General features: G+C 53.5%; 5 protein-coding genes across 5 annotated transcripts; 3 read left to right on the top strand and 2 right to left on the bottom strand.

Annotated features, from left to right (window-relative positions):
- Positions 1-1,214: 1,214 nt before the first annotated feature.
- On the top strand, positions 1,215-2,627 carry DL89DRAFT_315553 (uncharacterized protein; the record flags this gene model as incomplete). The annotated part of the gene is made up of 1 exon (XM_040891041.1): positions 1,215-2,627. One exon carries the CDS (start codon positions 1,215-1,217, stop codon positions 2,619-2,621), a length of 1,407 nt encoding a protein of 468 aa, XP_040744451.1. The 3' UTR covers positions 2,622-2,627.
- A 1,181-nt stretch (positions 2,628-3,808) lies between these two features.
- Positions 3,809-4,702, top strand: DL89DRAFT_315556 (uncharacterized protein; the record flags this gene model as incomplete). Its single annotated transcript, XM_040891042.1, has 1 exon — positions 3,809-4,702. One exon carries the CDS (start codon positions 3,809-3,811, stop codon positions 4,694-4,696), a length of 888 nt encoding a protein of 295 aa, XP_040744452.1. The 3' UTR covers positions 4,697-4,702.
- An 835-nt stretch (positions 4,703-5,537) lies between these two features.
- DL89DRAFT_322240 (uncharacterized protein) lies at positions 5,538-6,841 on the top strand (the record flags this gene model as incomplete). The annotated part of the gene is made up of 1 exon (XM_040891333.1): positions 5,538-6,841. Exon 1 carries the CDS (start codon positions 5,708-5,710, stop codon positions 6,839-6,841), a length of 1,134 nt encoding a protein of 377 aa, XP_040744453.1. The 5' UTR covers positions 5,538-5,707.
- A 627-nt stretch (positions 6,842-7,468) lies between these two features.
- DL89DRAFT_283400 (uncharacterized protein) lies at positions 7,469-9,056 on the bottom strand (the record flags this gene model as incomplete). The annotated part of the gene is made up of 2 exons (XM_040889735.1): positions 7,469-8,922; positions 8,979-9,056. 2 exons carry the CDS (start codon positions 9,054-9,056, stop codon positions 7,639-7,641), a joined length of 1,362 nt encoding a protein of 453 aa, XP_040744454.1. The 3' UTR covers positions 7,469-7,638.
- A 773-nt stretch (positions 9,057-9,829) lies between these two features.
- Positions 9,830-13,049, bottom strand: DL89DRAFT_142567 (6-phosphofructokinase). The gene is made up of 2 exons (XM_040883453.1): positions 12,892-13,049; positions 9,830-12,569 (listed from the first exon to the last, which is right to left on the bottom strand). The coding sequence occupies exons 1-2, from the start codon at positions 12,895-12,897 to the stop codon at positions 9,918-9,920; spliced, it is 2,658 nt and encodes an 885-aa protein (XP_040744455.1). The 5' UTR covers positions 12,898-13,049; the 3' UTR covers positions 9,830-9,917.
- Between the last annotated feature and the right edge of the window lie 6,007 nt (positions 13,050-19,056).

The raw sequence follows: 19,056 nt of genomic DNA on the forward strand, positions 1-19,056 counted from the left end.
TATCTGGATCCATAGTGAATCTGGATGTGGTCAGGCTGATACCTGGATGTATTCCCATAGAGTTCGTAAGATGGACTAGGCATATCTGTCGTGTGCTTTATTATCCTCGCTCATAACACCGCATATCCACCAGTACGTGTTTCCGATTTTCATCTCTACCGTATACTCAGCCATTCTTGTGTAGCGTGTCCAGGACCTATTTTGTTCATAAAAGCTGGGCATAGTGTGGCCTGTCTAGTGCAGCACCTCTACTGTGTTGTACTTGAGGGTGTGATTTTATATGTGTCCGATATGGAGTCTATACGCTACACAGACAAATGCAAATGTGGAAATAACTTAGTGCTGATTGCGCTACTGAATGTATACCAACCTTCGTTCTAGTCAGTATGAATCATTTCGCAGTACAGGCAACAAACATAAGTTTGAAAACATGCCCACATATTTTTTTACCAACCAGCTTATTATCGATAGGCAATTGGTAGCATCATACCATAGATGCAAGCTGGCTACAATTCAAATCTAGTACTTGCAGTTCATAGCCAAAATGAACTGTGGGTAACATTCTCATCGTAGACAGAGAATTATGATGGCAAGGCAGTACTTTGTTTGGAAACGCCCCTGTACATTACCTGTGATCTTTGACAATACTTCATGTTCCCAAGTCGATTTCCAATAATTGGCACATCGGTCGATTGGCAACAATCCTCAATCTCAGTTTGGAAAAGTTTTCGTTATGCTTGATTCGGACACCTTCGACTCCCAAAGCATGCATCGGTATATGCATCCTACGCATGCATACGCGTTGCCAAGAGTCCTCTGCCATGGGAACCTTAGATCTCTTCATAATTCGACACGTTCTGTTCCGGCTCAGTCCCCCTTTGTGAATCTGTGGATAGTTTCCTCCCCAAACAATCGTCAACAAAGACGATCTTTGCAGTCAGCCAGCTTCAAGCCCAACTGTACTTCCACTCTCCTTATTTTTGTAGCAGATCACTGCGTCCGGCCACTCCTTGCAATTGCACCTCTTTTGCCTTATGCGGACATTTTGCATTAAACAGCCCACCAATTTGCGGTTCGGAAACCAAGCACTCCCACTTCTAAATATACCTCCAGGTATGTACTCTTGCCAATGGATCTACGAATGGTATTTGTGCCAGCTATACCCACGTTGAACCTATCTGCTTTCACAAACTACCCATGGTGCATCCGCGCCCATGGCAATCGCAGAGGTCAAAAAGAGAATGCACCCTTTATTGACATGTGGGTATTCTGCATGTCACAGAAATCATTGCATGGAGGCGAGGGATGATGGAGCGGATGCGGCTGAAGAGTGTAGGGGGCTGCTACAAGCGAAATATTTCATAGTTTGTTGCAAATGTCTGCAGTACAGAATCGAGCTTCCGATTCGTCTTTGCTTCCTCGCCATTATCCAAATTCCATTTTCCAACTTTCATATTCACTCTTCACCCTACACATTGGCCAACACTATGTCTGCCACGCCTAGTTCCCGAGATAGCTATGCGGTTATGAGCTTCACTGGTGGCTCCTCATCGCCTGCTGAGAAACCGATATACTTTGCTGCCGTTGCAATCAGCCTACTCAATATTCCAGCCATTTTATATGCACTCTGGAACCGGAAATACTTGCCGATTAAAGTGAAAAACGTGTGGGTCACAGCTGTTATTGGGTTTGGCTGCTGCATCTTCAACATCAGCTATGGAGCAGTTTCTGGAATGGCAGGATACGAGGGTATCTTTTCACATTGCAAACTGTGGTCGGCTTGGATGATGTTAGCATTGGGACTCGGTATCATGTTGCCAGCAATGGTTCTTCGCCTCGTATTCTACTACCGTGTTTTCATCTTAAAAACTGGCGCGGCTGGCCCTGGAAGCGTACTTGCCAAGCATATCAAAATGTACTGGCCGTTCTACATTCTCTGGTTGCCCCTATTGTGCGTCTGTGTAGTGGCCGAAATCCTACCGGACAAGCATACGATCTTCAAGATCAATATCCAAGGAGCAGATGTGTGCATGATGGCTTCACCCTTATCGTACTTCATCATCAGCTACTACTGCTTCATGGCGCTTCTCGCCTGCGGAATGTACATCCGTATGCGCTCGGTCGCCAAAGTCTTCAATGAGTTCAAGCTGGGTCTCTGGATTGTCGCCACGTTCCTCATCAACTGTGCGTTTGACCTGACAATCGTGTTCATGGGTGGTTCAAAGTATCCTTGGGGTCGGATTGTACCAACTATCCTGTACTTGCTCACTTACAACGGATACTTCTGGCTAATCATTGGTCCACCGATTTTTAACCACATGTTCCGCCGTGAAGCAGCATTGAGAGAGATTATCGATACTATGCACAAGGACGGATTCCTTGCTCAGCAAGGGCAACTAGGAAACGTCCGCCGCAACCTCTATGGTCTCAACACTACATCGTCGGCTACCAAAATGAGCACCCCTATCCACAGCAAAACGCCATTTGAGCAATCAGCACGCTTGGAGAGTATGCGAGGAGAAAACTTCCCCTACGAGCGGATGGAGACAAGCAACCATACAGACACAAGCTTGAACACTCCTGAGTCATTATATAGTAAAACCAACCGTTACATTATCTAGTTTTATATATTAACATCCGATGATACAGTAAAATCATGGTATAAACTCAACGTCCATTCTGAATGTCAAAACGAGAACCGCTGCTGTTGTGATGGTGAGTAGCTCAAAAACGTTATAAGCAAGGGGTGCGCCCATGATATCCATGTGCAGCTGGCAATAGCTATTAATATCTTAGCTACACTAGAACGACCATCTCCAGTAGCGTGGTCCAGACATGTAGACCCTACCTTTGGATTCCATCATATATGAGATATCTAAATAACTACACAATATGCTGCCCCAATTACGAATACCAGTGACCTAATGTTTTTGCCAGCTTTGGTAAAACAGAACCACCCCTAGAAACCGCATTGCCATTCCAAGGGTAGGCTCTACAGATTGCTGATATTAGGTACGACAATAGCCTCTATCCCTTTCGTATATGAGAGTTTTAAGGTCGCTATTTGTAATCCATAATACCGACTCCATGCTGATTGCCATGTATATGTAGCCAAGTGCTCCTTCGTTGTGTATATACATTGAGGCTTGACTAGGCTACCATGTTCAAATTTATCCTGCGAACATAACAATCTCTCTGTTAAATGACAGTACTTGTGCTGTTTGTACAGCAGCGAATGCTGCCTTTGTGGCTCTGGCAATCTTGCTAGTAAAAATATGGTTGCTCATTTTTATTACTGGGCTGCCAATTTGCACAATTAGGTGATCTGCCCACCGGACAAGGGAGAAATACAGGCAGAGGTGGAGATTCTCCAACAAAACCTGCCAGAAGCCACCATAAAACAGAACCAAATAATCTGGGTTGCTCGATTTCTAACCAAAATATCGCTGGTTGCCTCAGTGGTTTCTGCCTCTTCAGTTTTCTGGCCTCTACTAACCTTCTTGTTTCTACAATATACACTTTATTTTGTTTATTTGCTATATCGCAGATAACTAAAAATCAATAATGTGGCGACAGTCGAGCCCTCGTAATGACGAAAACATGAGCTTCGCTGGTGGGTCCTCATCGCCTGCTGAAAGGCCCGTTTACGTATCTGTGGTTGTAATCAATCTTTTGAATATCCCAGCAATCATTTACGCGCTCTGGAACCGGAAATACTTGCCGATTAAAGTGAAAAAACGTGTGGGTCACAGCTGTTATTGGGTTTGGCTGCTGCATCTTCAACATCAGCTATGGAGCAGTTTCTGGAATGGCAGGATACGAGGGTATCTTTTCACATTGCAAACTGTGGTCGGCTTGGATGATGTTAGCATTGGGACTCGGTGTCATGCTACCAGCAATGGTTCTTCGTCTCATACTGTATTACCGTGTCTTCATCTTGAAATCGTCTGGCACCGGACAAGACAACATTCTGGTTAAGCATGCCAGAGTGTACTGGCCGTTCTACATTCTCTGGTCACCTCTATTGTGCGCCTGCATAGTGGCTGAGATCCTTCCAGGAAACCAGACCATAGACTATGTAGATATAGGAGGAGCACATGTGTGCATGATGGCCCCTGCTATGTCGTACTTCGTCATCAGCTACTACTGTTTCTTGGCCCTTCTCGCTTGTGCACTGTACATCCGCATGCGTTCGGTCGCCAAAGTCTTCAACGAGTTCAAGCTGGGTCTCTGGATTGTCGCCACGTTCCTCATCAACTGCACGCTGGATTTGGCCGTTGTGTTTACTGGTAGTGCAAAGTTTGCCTGGGGTCGGATCGTGCCAACCATCCTGTACTTGCTCACTTACAACGGGTACTTTTGGCTGATTATCGGGCCGCCTATTTTTAACCATATCTTCCGGAGAGAGGCGGCACTGAGGGAGATCATAGACATTATGCATGAGGATGGGATTCTTGCCCAGCAGGCCAAGCTTGGGAACGTCCACCGGGACCTCTATGGATTGAACACTGCCTCGGTGGCTACTCGGAGACTTTCTAAAGAGGCCAGCAACGTGCCTTTCGACCAATCGGCCCATCTGGATAGTATACAGACAGGCAGCTTCCCCTACAGCCAGATACAGACCGACAGCCATACAAGCACGAGCCTCGGATCAATAGCGACAGCCGAGGATAAAGAGCACCGGCATATTATTTAATTTTCATACACAATAATCGTGACAAACACCAATTTATGCACTGGTGACACAACCACGCCTTCTTCTGCTTGATTCTGGCAAGCTTATCACAAAGCACATACACATATTGCGCGCTGGAGTGTGAAACTTGCAGCGGATAATGTTTCAACCACCTTTCTGTATGGTTATCCACAAGCAGTGCTGGCAGTGTGGGGGAGGAGACAAATATAGATCATTGGGGATGCAGTTGTATGCAGCCAGGTACGTGCAGATTTTTCTCCAAAATTCGTTGTTTTTTCCCAGAACGAGGAAGCTTCCCCCCATCTGATGCACCACTGCTTTGTATGCTGTAGCCATTTCATCCTGGATACGTTGTTACGCACTTGAACTCTCGAAGAGTTTGGCCTCCAGGGCTGATCCACACATCCACCTGCTGCATAAAATCATGGCATGCATACGTGCTGTTTATATGAGCGATCTACTGGCAGTGAGCTCGTTTTATTGTCGTTGGCAATCCAGCAGTTTGCACCGAGGGCCAGCCCAACAAAAAACAATCGGCCAATGAGCATGCGGCCTGACCCATGGCATACGTCGAAATCTATGTATGCAGTGCTCTGTCTGTACATCCATTCTCCCCCGTTGCTTCGTTTCGCATTTTTCACCTCTTAAATGTGCCTAATGCACTTTAGCTCTGGTCCCGGGATGCAGGATCGGAATACGAAAAAGGTCCGTTAAGGGCAGGGTCTCTTTTGAAAAGGGTATCTGCGTTGCTCCTTTATATTGGAAACTCCGAAGAAAGCCGACTCCTGGTTATAAGGCGACTGCTCAAACCGAGCGCCGGTTGTGGCCTTTGCTGTTGGTAGTTTGACATAGTATTCCCCGTTTCCGCCTTGTTTCCTGTTTCATGATATAGTATAGACTTGCTGTCTCTCCTTCATATTCCTCACCCCCACCTACTTACCTACCCTCCTACCAAAGTACCTTTTATTAGAGTCACTTTTCTGCTCACAGCCCCGCTAATTGCACACACAAATGAGCTCGCTGTTTGTTCGAGACTGGGCCAATGCAGATACTGGCACTGGGCCAGCGCCTTCCCCTGCCGAGAAGCCAATCTACTATGTGATAGCTGGACTCAGCCTGGCCAATATTCCATTCATCCTATATATCATCGCATTCCGCAACTACTTGCCTATAAAGGTGAAGAATGTGTGGGTGACGAGTCTTATCGGTCTGGGTAGCACGTTCTTCAACGTTTCGTACGGCCCAGTTTCCGGCTCCTCCGGGTACAGTGGGATATTTTCAAACTGCTATTTCTGGCTCGCCTGGGCATTCCAGCTTTTTGGGCTTGGGATACTGCATTCGGCGCTGTTGCTTCGTCTCATCGTGTACTACCGAGTCTTCATCAGGCGCACGTCGTTCAGGCGGTCGGGAAACAGGCTGGCCAACTTTTGGCACAAGTACTGGCCGTTCTTTCTGATACTGTTCCCGTATCTGTTCTCCACCATCTTATCGCACGCACTCAAGGATAAATTCGCTGTGATAACCATGGAGGTGTTTGGCACAAAAATATGTACGTACACCGAAAGCGTGGCGTATTACCTTATCGGGTACTACTATATTCTGGTGCTAGTTGGGCTGTTCCTATACCTGAGCATGCGCAAAGTAGCCAAAGCGTTTAATGAGTTCAAGCTTGCGCTGTGGACAGTGACGACGTTCGCACTCAACGTAATCGTGGAAACAGCGCTGTTGTTTACGGGCAGCAGCATCTATGCGTGGGGCCGACTCCTCCCGACTATTCTGCTCTTTGTCACCTACCAGACGCACTTTTACTGCATCATCCTTGTGCCGATATACAATCACATATTCCGGCGCGAAGATGCAGTCAAGGAGCTGCTCGATGACATGCGTCAAGACGGTATTCTGGCCAAAAAGGTGCATATCGGGAACATTCACCGCAACCTGTATAACGTCGACAACACAAACTCATCTTTCCTCGGGAGCGCCAGACAAGATTCCAAGATGGGGGAGTCGTCAACAGGCAAGATGGAGAGCGTGCCGGGCAGCGGCTTCCAGTACCAGGAGATTCATCCCCCCCACAACGCTACAACAGAGAGTCTTGCTGTTGAAGCTCAAGGGGCACATGGCGGCGATAGATTTGTTCTCTAAGCTATCTAGTTCACCTCACCTATCAAACAACCATCTGTGCAAAAGTGTATGAAAATAATAATGAGCCAATATTTTGTTCGCGCTTATCCCCCGCATTGGGACGATTTCCAGTGCCTGGAGGAGTGTGTGCTGATCTGTACCCTCATGGAAGCATGGGCGAAGATGATGGGGATGGACGTGCTTGTCTTGGAAATCCAGCGTCATCCTGCATAACTAAATGACAGCCTAGCTAGCAACAACTCTGCACAAAAGCCTTGTTGGAAAACTGTGTAGTTTCAGGGATAGCAACTCCAGGCGCTTGCCACCAATTCCAAAGCAATAGTTTGAAGTGGAGGCGGCATGCTTGCTACAAACACAGGTTTGTACAGGAGCACATGGCGCTACCACAGAGGGCGTAGCGGATAGGCAAATCGCAAGGACTGCAAAGCCCGTTGGCGAATAAGTTGGTGACAGTATCATAGCCACACTTCATATATCGCTCTTGCAGCCACACCTAATCACCTTATCGACAGTGATCATCACGACAGGGCCAATAGATGTGGCAGATATGCACAGGCGCATTATCTAATGCAGGGTAATCTATGTAACTTCCACATCCACATGTCCACATGCTGGGGAGTTGAGTGTCACACGGTTTATGTGAAAAAGTAGATTACAGCAGAGCTAAGAGAAAGAAATATAGAGGATATGTCGAGGTGGGATAAGAAGAAAGAAACGCTTGAAACGTGTGTAGGTATAGATTTTGGTGGTTGCTTGTGCGAGGAGGGGTGATGCGAATTATCACAGGTTTTTCTATGTCACTCGACCAACGTGGTGAACGCTGGCAATGCTGGTGGGATACGGGACAGAATATTGCGCGACAGCCTCGGCGGCCGTGTCTTATTCTTCGTGAATCCCTCGTCGCTCTCAATGTAGTCCTCAGCGAACTGCAGAATCGCCTGCATATCCTCCGAGTCATCTTCGCGCATAGCGCCAAACTGGTATCCGAATTTGCCAGGCGCCGACATGGCAATGACATTGCCCAGGTGGCACATGGACAGGCAGTTGACAGGCACAATGCGCAGACGCGACTGTACCGCGTTCGGGCAGTCCAGCGAGCCCTTGGTCTCGTGCGTGTGCGGCGCGGACCCATGGCATGCGGCCCGTGTCCTAAGCCGCTCGTGCTGGGTATGCAGGGCTTGCAGGTTCTCATACAGCATGCGGCCGGTAGTCTTCTTACGGCCGTCGGTGGACACGCGCGGCGTCATCGGCATAACCAGGTCCTCAAGGTCCTCGAGCTCCATGCCGTTGCGCGGCTGCAGCTTGCACCGCAGCACGCCGTCCTCGTCGCTGCACACCTTCTCGCACACCTCATTGGTGCTCCGCCGCTGGCACTTGACGCACACAAACAGATAGTGGTCGCCAGAGGGCCGCCCAATCTGCTTCAGCGAGGCTGTGGGCGCAGCGACAAATGCCGAGGGGTTAGACACGAAGCCATAGCTGTCGTGCTCGGTTGTCTCGATTTCGACGTGCGCACGCACGCGCCGCGGGGCTGGCGATGAAGCCACCGAGGGCGTGGTGGGCGTGGGCGGGATGTAGTCGAAGAGCTGCGGCTTGCCGTTGCGCACCGTCGGCTTAATCTTGGGCGCACTGGGGTTCGGCAGCGGCTGCAGCCGGCCGGCCTTCTCCAGCTTCTCTGCCTTCGACATGCCGGGCGGACCCACCATAGCCGGCATCACTGTCAGCGGCAGCAGCACACTGGTCGCATCCACTGAGTCATCTGTCACCGTGTAGTCCGTCGCCCCGCCCGTCTTCAGCTTGTCGAGCGCTGCATCCAGCTGCGAAAATCCCTCGGGCGTGTTGCACTGCGCGGAGGAGGGCTGTGTGCGTGCGTCCTCCGGGAGGAACACGTGTCGCAGAGCTGTGTCGCTTGCCAGGCTCGCAGCCTCGGCGGGTGGCGTGCTAGCGCGCGAAAACGCCGTCGAGTCCGATGCATAGGACCTCGTGTCCCGTGCATTATCTGACGCTGCTAGGGCTGAGAGGTGCCGGGCCGTGGTGTCGTTTTCTATTTGCCAGGCCGAGTCCTCGTCCAGTTTCTTCAGCTGTGTGTAGAGGTATTTTAGCAGCGAGTACCGGCTTTCCCGATCGGATATCGCACAAGCCCCAGCCACAGCGCACACAAGCCCAGCAAGCCGCAGGACGTTTGTGGAGCTGTCGGGGGCCAGAAAATACCCATGGCTGTCTGCTGTTCAGGGTTGCAAAAATGACGAATGAGAGGAAGCGAATGCGAGAAAAAAGAAAAAAAAGAGGCGAAGTGGTAAAGAGAGGGGTGGTAGAGTGGTCCGGAAGGAAAGCGAAAAAATCATAGAGGAAAAAAGCAGGGCATGGGAAATTGGGTGGAGGTTATCTCAACCACGATTTATCTGTTCTCTCTCGCAAACAGTGGGCAAATCGCTGGCCCCAATAGGATACATGCGTTTCGGATTTGCCCGCCGGGCTGCTGGCGGTGGGAACGAGCTTTACCCGGCACAGCCAGTCTGGCTGTGGGTTTGTCAGATGTGTCATCCGCCAGCGGCTCAGCACCCTGGCTGTCCAGAGCGCGGTGTCCCTAAAATAAAATCGTTCTAGAAGCCAAAGTATCAAAACAGTTTATCTGTTCGGCCGCATGGCAAGAGAGAGGAGCAGTAGAATTCTCCGGGCTGGGATGGGCCACATCGCTGGCCCGGACTTTCCAGAGGATAGAGGAGGAAGCGCCGTCGTGTGGCTTGCTGCGTCCGGCGGCGGGGGGCTTTTTCCCACTGCTGGTTTTACTGCCCTCCACAAAGCAATTTCCCGCTTGCTTATCAGTTCGAGCAGCCGGTTCCCTCCCCACATGCTGCCTTCCCTCCCAATATTGGGGAATGGGCCACATGTAGATCACTTGGATAATGGTCACAATGAAGAGCGGGCCATTCGCGCATTATTGCACATCTTTCGCCACCTCATAACATCGGTTCCACTTGCCAGCAGCCCAGCAGTAAAATGCGTTGGACTTTATATAAAAGGTGAGAAATCTAGTAGGAACAAAGGAAAAAGAAGGGGTGCGCCTGGCAAACATTTACAACTTGTTCTCAAGCTTGGACAGGCGACGGTGCTGGCCATAGAGGCGCATCAGATCGTCAGCAGTCAGATCAATAGCGCAAGTCTTGTAGTCGATCGAGCTGCCGCCATTCTCGATATCGACGCCAACACCGGCGAGGATGTCAATGAGCTGGCGGGCATGGCCCCACCAGACGTGCTTGGGGATGCGGCGATCAAAGTTGGTGTGCTTGACAAGGTCGAGAATGGGCGTGAACCGGACCTCTGATCCAATAACGCCAATGACGGCGGCGGTCTCGGGGCCGGCGCTGAAGACGCTCGGGAAGTACTTGCGCTTGAGCTGGTCGGCGGGCAAGCGGATGTCGTCCTCGTTGGGGACCTCCATGCCGAGCCAACACTTCTCCTGCAGCCAGTTGATCGAGTCGACGGCCATGGTGTTGGCGCGGCAGCGGTCCATGGGCGACGGCGTGCCACCCTGCTGCAGATGGCCCAGGACGGAGGTGCGAGCGCCGTAGAAGCCGCCGGACTCTGCATCGTAGATCTTGGCAATCATGTCAGTCGAGTATATCTTGGACGCGCGCTCGTTGCACAGCGTCACGCGGCCCTCAGACTGGCCCAGCTCCTTGATGTAGCGGCGACGCAGGTGAGCAATGTCACGCTGCAGGCGTGTCAGATCAACACCCTCCTCAGGCGTGTAAACGGTGGTTGAGCCACCCGAGATACCGGCCATGACAGTCAGGAAGCCCGAGTTGCCGCCCTGCACCTCAATGACGAACACGCGGCGACGGCTGGACGACGCCGACTGCTTGATCATGTCAGTGGCCAGCACAATGACGTTGGAGGCGGTGTCAGAGCCCAGCGAGAACTCGGTTCCCGGAACGTTGTTGGAGACGGTGGCGGGGATCAGCACCATCGGGATGTTGAAGGCCGGGTACTGGTTGCGGTTGCGCGTCAGCGACAGCACCGCGGTGTATGCCTCGAAGCCGCCGATCACCATCAGGGCCTGGATGTTGTGCTTCTGCAGCTGGTACGCGACGGCGCCGAGCTGCGGTTCGGGCTGGTCCCGGTTGGTGCCGAGCTTGGAGCCGCCAGCGATGGTCCACGTGTCGACTGACAGCCAGTCGAGTTCGTGGATCTCGCCACGCATCAGGCCCGGGAAGCCGTTATAAACACCCAGCGGTGTGTGGCCGCGGTTGATGCACAGACGCACGGCGCTGCGCGTGGCTGTGTTCATACCGCCAGCCGGTGCACCAGCATGGATGATGGCGATGCGCAGACGCTTGCTCTCAGGCAGCTTCATCTTGGAGTCGGGGTTGTAGTTGGAGATTTCCTTGTACGACTTGAGCTGTTGGCCGAACGCATTCGAGCGCAGCTCCATCGCGCGCGCAAAGTCCTTGCGACCAATCGACGCAGCGACCTCACCGGTCAGCTGGATCGCCTCCTTGAGCGGCTGCGTCGTGATCTTGTTCTCCAGCATACCGATGACCGGCGACGGTGTCTCGGGTGTGGCCCGCAGAATGGCCTCGACAGCCTCGGCGCCCTGCATGGTACCCAGGAACCGGTCAAAGTGTACCGGGGCTCCTCCACGCTGCACGTGGCCCAGAATCGTGACCCGCGTGTCGTAGCCCAGACGTTGCGCCAGCACGTCCTTAACATACTCGGCCTTGATCGGGTTCAGGTTGCGGTCGATGGCGCCTTCGGCGACAATCACGAGTGAGGTGCGCTTGCCAGCGTCGCGGCTGGCCTTGAGCGTGTTGCACATAGCTGTCTCCCAGTCGTCGTTCTTGGGCGGCGCCTCGGGGATGAACAGGTAGTCGGCACCAGTGCTGATGGCTGCGTTGAGCGCCAGCCAGCCGCAGTGCCGGCCCATGACCTCGACTACAAAGGCACGCTGGTGGCTGAGGGCCGTGCTGAGGATCGCGTCAACCGACTCGCAAATGCGGGTCAGCGCCGACGACGCGCCAATGGTCATATCAGTCGATGCCAGGTCGTTATCAATCGAGCCGACCATACCGACGATCATCAGCGTGCGGTACTTGTCGGCGCTCTCCTTCGAGATCCGGCCGTCCTTCTCCAGGGCCTCGACATGGCTGGGCCACTCGGCACGCAGCTTGTCGGCACCCGTCAGCGAGCCATCGCCACCGATGACAACCAGGGCATCGATGCCGTTCTTGATCAGGTTAAGCACACCCGTGCGCCGGCCCTCAAGCTCGCGGAATGCCATGCAGCGGGCAGTCCCGATCAGAGTTCCGCCCAGCGTCAGGAACCCGCTGACGTCGGACCACTTGGCCGCCTTGATCTTGTCGCCGCCGTCCACCAGGCCCTGGTATCCCTCGTAGATCAGATACGGGTTGCAGTTGCGTGCAATAGCCATGCGCACCACTGCCCGCACACACGGGTTCATGCCCTGCGCGTCGCCACCCGAGGTCAGAATACCAATGTTCTTCTTGGGGCCGGCGGTCGCCGGCTCCAACTTGAACGCAGGCATGGGCTCGCTGTTCAGGTCCGCAACCACCTCAGGCGAGGGTGGCACCGAGAACGAGTTGTTGTGGGTCATAAAGAACACGTCGTTGCCCAGCGGGTCGTGAGTGGCAATGCGGTTCGAGTCGGAGGTCGGATCAGGGTGCACCGTGAACTCGACCTGGGCCGCCTTGAGCGTCTCCTGCATCTGCTACTCGAATAGGAAATCACCAGCAGCAACGTTTTGTTAGTACACGGATGCTCTACTACTTTTGCCTCGGGAACCTGGCTGTTGGCCAGCAGAGTGGCGCCAAACTTTTTTCTGAATAAAACGCACAAACAAATTGGCCACGCTTCCCCCATCCAAGCGCCTTATTCCCACTCAGCTGATGGGTCACGCTGAGCAAAAAAATAGCACAGAATGATTGCTGTCCCTCTGAGGGCACGAGCGCCCAAGACATCTTGTCCCAGAATGCGGGGTCCAGAATCGGCGGGAAATGGGGTGGCCCAGACTGCGCATGAGTGAAACTTACCTCCATATCGGGAGTCACCAGAGCGATTCTGATGGCGCTGCTGCCCTGGCACTCGCCGTCGACAGCATGGATGATCCTCAGCGTGAGGTTGTCGTCAGGCCGCGACGCAAACAGGTGCAGCCACGCCTCGCTCTTGACGTTGGTCGGGTGCGCGATGTCCTTCTTGGGCTTGTCGTGGGTCGTCAGACGCACTGTCGTGAGCCCAAGCTGGCAGTAAAAGTCAACCGTCTGCTTGAACTGCTCCTCCGTGGTTGCCACAAGGGCGATATGGGAGAAGGCAAGGATCCAACTGGGAGCCAAACATGGTTTTCTTACGCGGTAGTTAATAGAAAAGGGAAAGTATAAAAAGGGCAGAGTGAAAAAGTAGAGTAGCGCGAGGGAGGTGGGAGAGGAGAGAAGGGAGAACCAGAACCAGCCCACTTGCTAATATACTCGATGTTGACGTGTACTACTGCAGCTAGTGTTTTTTGTTGGGAAGTTCCCGGCCAAACCGTCCCTGATCCTCCATCACCCAGGCTCAGCCCACTTTGACCATAGGACCACAGGACGGGTTCGACCACCGTTTTTTCCTTGGCTTCTCCGTAAACTGTTTGGCTTCTCCGTAGGCCGTTCGTCCGGTGGGGGGAGGAGTAAGAACTAGGCCGAGTGTATCCGCGTCTCGCCAGACCAGCGCTCGGTGTCATTACCACACCAGGTGGTTCTCAGGCAGCAAGCACATGTTGCCCATGACGCGCTGGCAGCTCATGTACGTTCCACAGCCTGTAATGCAGCGGTAATTGTCTTTCCTTTTGCCATGCATTCCCAGATGTCATGACTTGCTGCTCCCCTCCTGAACCGCATGTCCGCACTCGCCTCCTCGCTTCCTTTACCCCCCATCAAAAAGCAACGAAGCTGATCGCACAAGGAATCCCGGCCCACTGGTGTAACCTCACCTGCCAAAGAAGCAGCCTATGCTGGAAGCGGCGGGGCACCACTCTATGCGGTGCAGCGCAATTCATGTTTTTTCTTCAACAGTGTGGCCCGGCATGCACTTGCATCGATACGGGCAATCCACCATCTCATCATCTCGCTGACCCGGCGAGCTAAACCCCAATAGGAGCGCTGTCCAGCCAGTCAGCTAGAATCGGCAGACTGGCAATCGATAGACCACAAAAAGACTCATTTCTTAAAGCTTAAACGTTCGGCAGAAGCTAAAGTCACCCGATCGTATATCGCTTTTTCGCATCCTTGCTGCTCAGTCCGCCCAACTCGGCCAGCGACCTGGATGCCATCCGACCGTCACCCAACACTGCTTCCGACTCCGAGTTCCTCGACGCGCTCGCCTCGCCGCCCTTGGTCCTTCAGCGGGTGCATCCCAATATCATCAGCGATATTCCGAGGACCTGGCCGTGCTCTTGCGCGCAGCCGGCTGCCGCTTCTGCCCTGCCCCTGACATCTGATCAACGGATGGCCTCGATGCTGCTGGCTGGAACTGGTGGCTGAACTGCTGGTTCTGGTGGTGGTAGAACTGGAACAGGCTCTGCTGCTGGTACGCTGCCCGGCTATGCTGCATGAAGCTTTGTATGTCACTGCGCGCCATCTCCGACCCCGACTCGTCGTCTAGCTGTGACCACGAGGAGCGCAGGTGTGTGCTGGCTGAGATTGGCAGCTTTGCGCGGTGCACTGCTGGTGCTGCTGCTGCCTGTCGATTGCTGATGTCCGGGCGCCACTGTGGGGTAATGGTACGAAGCACCTGTGGGCGGGTGCTGGAACGGCGGATACTGGGGCGCAGCCTGCATTGAAAACGCCGGCGGCCGCATGCCCATGAAGTAGCCAGCGCCTATTGGCATCATTGTGTTGGCCACCATCGGCATGCCCGAGGAAAGATACGGCGGGTAGCCAAAGTACATGTGTGTGCTGTGGGTATTGAGCAGCACCAGCATCACGGCCAGACAAGTCCAGCTTGTCCAGGTGACGAAAATGCCAATCCGTGCCTATCCGTAGCAGATCGCACCCCCTGATAGTGTTCTCCATATCCTCCACCTTAGTCGCTGAAAACAGCGCTGGCATCTGCCTGCCATACCAACAGCCGACACCTGGATGACCAGCGGCGACCAGATGAGCGCCAGAGCGACTGCTATGCACATCCGCAGACAAGCAATATTCCGCTGCATCCACAGGACAAGTTCCTCGACAGCCATCCATCTCCGCCACCATGCTAGCCGGTGACGTCGCCGGCTCTTGTTCAGGTCGTGCTGGTTGTCGCGAATTGACCACACGCTATGTCGATGCATGTCGAACGAATGCTGCTTGTTGCGGTGGGTGGCCACGCCTTCAAACGCATAGCGGTGGAGCCGCGAGCCCAGGAGAAAGAGACCACTGAGATCGCACACGAAAAATACCAAAGTAGGCAGCAGCGAAACTCCGCCCACAGCCACCTAAAAGCCGAGATAACACCGAGGCGTTGATCGACGACATGGGCATCTGAGACAGCGTACCTAGGTCGTCGTGCTCTGCTTTGTCAATGTGGCGGATCGCTTTGGCATATCGCTATTGTCTGCAGACTGGTTGACAGCAATGCCACTGCGCCCAGCCCCAAGAACGCAGCACCATATCTTGTAACACTCATATTCCTGTGCGCGTATTTGTGGTTGCCCCGAATATCAATTATTAACAGGTGGCAGTGGATGGCAGAATGTGGGGATATGAAATATGGATATATGGTAATGCTGCGTTTAAATATATAACAACTTGTAATATACAGAGCCCAATGGAGAGAGTAGAGCGAAATAAAAGAGGGAGGGAAAGAGAAAAGGGAGCGGCAGGGCTGGGCACGACGCCGACCAGTAATTAACCCGCTATTTCATCAATGCAGAAATGCCAAACACAGAAAAGCACGATGGGCTCCTTTCGTGGTGGCTGAGCTCGTATGCAAAAATTTTCACCAATATGGCCTTTGGCAGCACTGCCTGAACGCAAGGATGGTAGTGGTGATGGTGGTGGCTGAAAACCCACACACAATAATGCAGGCTTCCAACGACAATATAGCAATTCTCGCTCGACTACTACAAACAACTATTTCCCATGTTTCTCGCGGATCTGTGTTTCAATGGCTCGCGCAAACGCCGACTCGTAGGCGCTGGGCATATGGTCGGTGATCATGGTCGGTCGCAGCACGATCTCATGGAAGACATCGGCGGGCACCCGCTGTACCCAGACAGGATAGAATGCCGATTTGGTGTGGGGGATTGCCTGGCATTTCCTCTTGCTTCCCCTTCTCGGCCGCTCCACTGGGCTTGCTAGGTGCTGCAGCCTCAGCAGGCTCTTCGGGAATTGGCCCCATGCAGCGTGCTGCCGCCTCGGCAATAGATGAGTTAACTGCGTCGGCCAGGTCCTCGGGATCGACTGAGTCTGAGCGCACTTTGGTTTCGGGCGTCGGGGGCTGCTCTGCCATGCCATCGTCTGCTTCAATTCCAAACAGCTCGCGCTTCCCAGCCTCGATGTCCTTGGCCGGATCAGCCATGGTCTTGGCCTTGCCGCTGGGCGTCCGGTATGCCACGATATGGTGGATGACGCCTGGCAGTGACAGGTGCATATTCTCGTTGGCGACATGTATGTCATGGCGTACCTGCTTCAGGCGCTCAAACTTCTCCTTCCACCTCTGCTGCTGCTGCGCCGAGTCTTCAAATGGCGAATACAGCCGCTGGGCCAGATTGTCGGCCTCGTCGGACGCTGATATCGACAGACGCTTAAAGTCCGACACAGACCCGTAGCTGAGCCGTGGGACCAGGTCGTCCTTGTTGACATATGTCTCAATGCAGTCACGGAATCGGTCCTGCGATGTTGCTCGATACGCAAGGGGCTGGCCCATAGCAGAATGTCTTGATGTCGTAGCTACTGACGTCAATCCCCAGCCCCTTCAGGCGCTCGGCCTGTGTGTGGACCATGATATTCAGAATCGCTGCTGTTGAGCCACCGAGCGAGTGACCGACGATACGGATTGATTTGAGGTTCTGGCCCTTGGCAAATGCAAATATCTGCGGCATAACCTTGATAAACAGCCAGTGTGCCGACGCCTTCATACCACTGTGCACCAACCCGCCGTTCCATTTCGAGTACTCACACGACAAGTCCACGACTGTGTCCTCCGCGCTCATGGTACCGCGTACCACCAGCACAATGGCGTTGTATGGTCGGTCATAGGTGACAAAGTAGCTTGGGCAGAACACCTCAGAGCTTCGGAACTCGTATCCAAGTAGATCTTCCTCCTTGATGTTTAGGTACTGCAGAACGCTGGTCACATCCGAGTTGCCCTTGGCACCATCCATGAGCGTGATCCCGCGGTTGAAAAAGTACAGCGCACGCCATCCGTACGAAGCGAGGGCGAAACGCGCATAGTGCCCAGGTACTTCGAGGTCTTTCATGCTCTCAACCATCACGCCCTTGTGTGGCCGGGTCACGCCGGGTAGATCGGCCTCGTTGAAGAACTTGTAGAGGGTCAAGAATCCGCCTAGAAGCTCGGCACTGGACAGCTCGACGCCCTGGTTGAATGATGTCACAAGGCGGTCTATGCTCTTGATTGCCTTGAATGTCGACTGCGAAATAAACATGCTTGCTAGCGACTCCATCAGAGTCTTGTTGTCGCTGTCGGGCTTGGATGACGACGCAAAGGCTGATAGCAGTGGGTCTGCTTTGTCGCTAGTTGAAGGAGCCAAGGCCGGTACCACTGACGGTGCAGGCAGTGGGCTTTGCAGTGGTCCCGCTTGTCTTTGGAACACTGGCTGGCTGTGTTCCGAACCAGTCGGAGAACCACCCGCCACCAGCACTGGCAGCCTTGGTGTGGTTTCCCGATGCCGTACAAGCTCCACTTACTGGTGTGCTTGGTACACTGCCCGACCCGCTTTGGCTCTCATTGTCAAAAATCTCGCTATCCACTTGCGAGAACCCAATTGAGGCTGGCAATTCTGTCGACACCGATAGGTTGCTAACCAGCGCCATCGTACCCTGCTGCCTGGCTGTCTCGATATACTGGTTATACTGGTTTGCAAATCCAGCGACCAGATCCTCAATCGACATGTTGGCTGGGTTAGGCCCATCGCTCTTTGTGGTCTGGTTGGCAGGTTGGCCTGGGACTGTCCCAATGAGGTGGGCGCCGCGCACCTTGGCAATCTCGGGCTCTGGGTCCTCAAAACTCTGGAACCTGTAATTGACACGCACTTGCAGGGCACCAAGATTCTTTGACAGGATCTTGCGCTGACGCTGCTCCGGCACCGTGGATGACGAAAGCCGTTTCTCCCAGATCTCGTAGTAGCTAGTGAAAATCTCGGGGAACCCGCTCAGCATCGATATTTTGATCTCGGCGCGGCCAACATGTGTGTCGGGCAGCAAGGTGTTGGATGAGAACACATCCAGATGGATGGTGCCAAAGATCTGCATATGGTAGGAGACCACCAGCTCGAAGCCTTCGTTCCAGCTGCCACTGGGTGTCCTGGCCACAGAGGTCTGGAATACCTGGTCGCCCAGGGTCACCACCACGTAGGCGCGGCTGATGGGGGTGGTGGGCAGGATGCTCATGATGAATACCTGCATGATACCGTCTGGTACCTTGTACAGATTCAGTGGCTGGCTCAGATCTAGACCGTCCAGCACGCTGTCCGACCCAGGCATCGGGTGGCCGGATGCCGAGCTATCTGCCAGCGACACAATTGAAGCAGGTGTAGTCAGGAGCGATGTGCCGTATCTACTGCTCTTGCGAGTGTGACTGAGCGCCGTGGGCTCGGATATTCCGGTCTTGGCAGGGTCTTTCTCCTCCTCTCTTTCCTTTAGCTTGTCGGCGGCTGTGTTTGTGCCCATCAGCTTGCGAATCTCGCGCGTCAGCTCGTCCATCCTCTCGTTCTCCCAGTTTTCTGCAGCATAGATGCGCTCACGCTCGTGTTGTGACAACGGCGACACGCTCGACTTGCTGGTTGACATTGATCGTGTCTGCGTCTTTGCTGAGATCTTCCGGCCGGTGCTGTGGTCCAGGGCTGTATCGGATGCAGACCACATCACGCTGATGCTTGAGGGCCGGAACATAGCACGCTGCGGCATCGCCGGCAGTAGCTTAGTCGTGGGGCTTCACAGCGGAGGCCAGGGAGGGGTTCTGTGCGGGTGTGTCTGGCTGTGGATTTGGCAGAGGCTGTTGCA

Source organism: Linderina pennispora (assembly GCF_002104995.1).
Source record: "Linderina pennispora strain ATCC 12442 chromosome Unknown DL89scaffold_5, whole genome shotgun sequence".
Classification (NCBI taxonomy): domain Eukaryota; kingdom Fungi; phylum Kickxellomycota; class Kickxellomycetes; order Kickxellales; family Kickxellaceae; genus Linderina; species Linderina pennispora.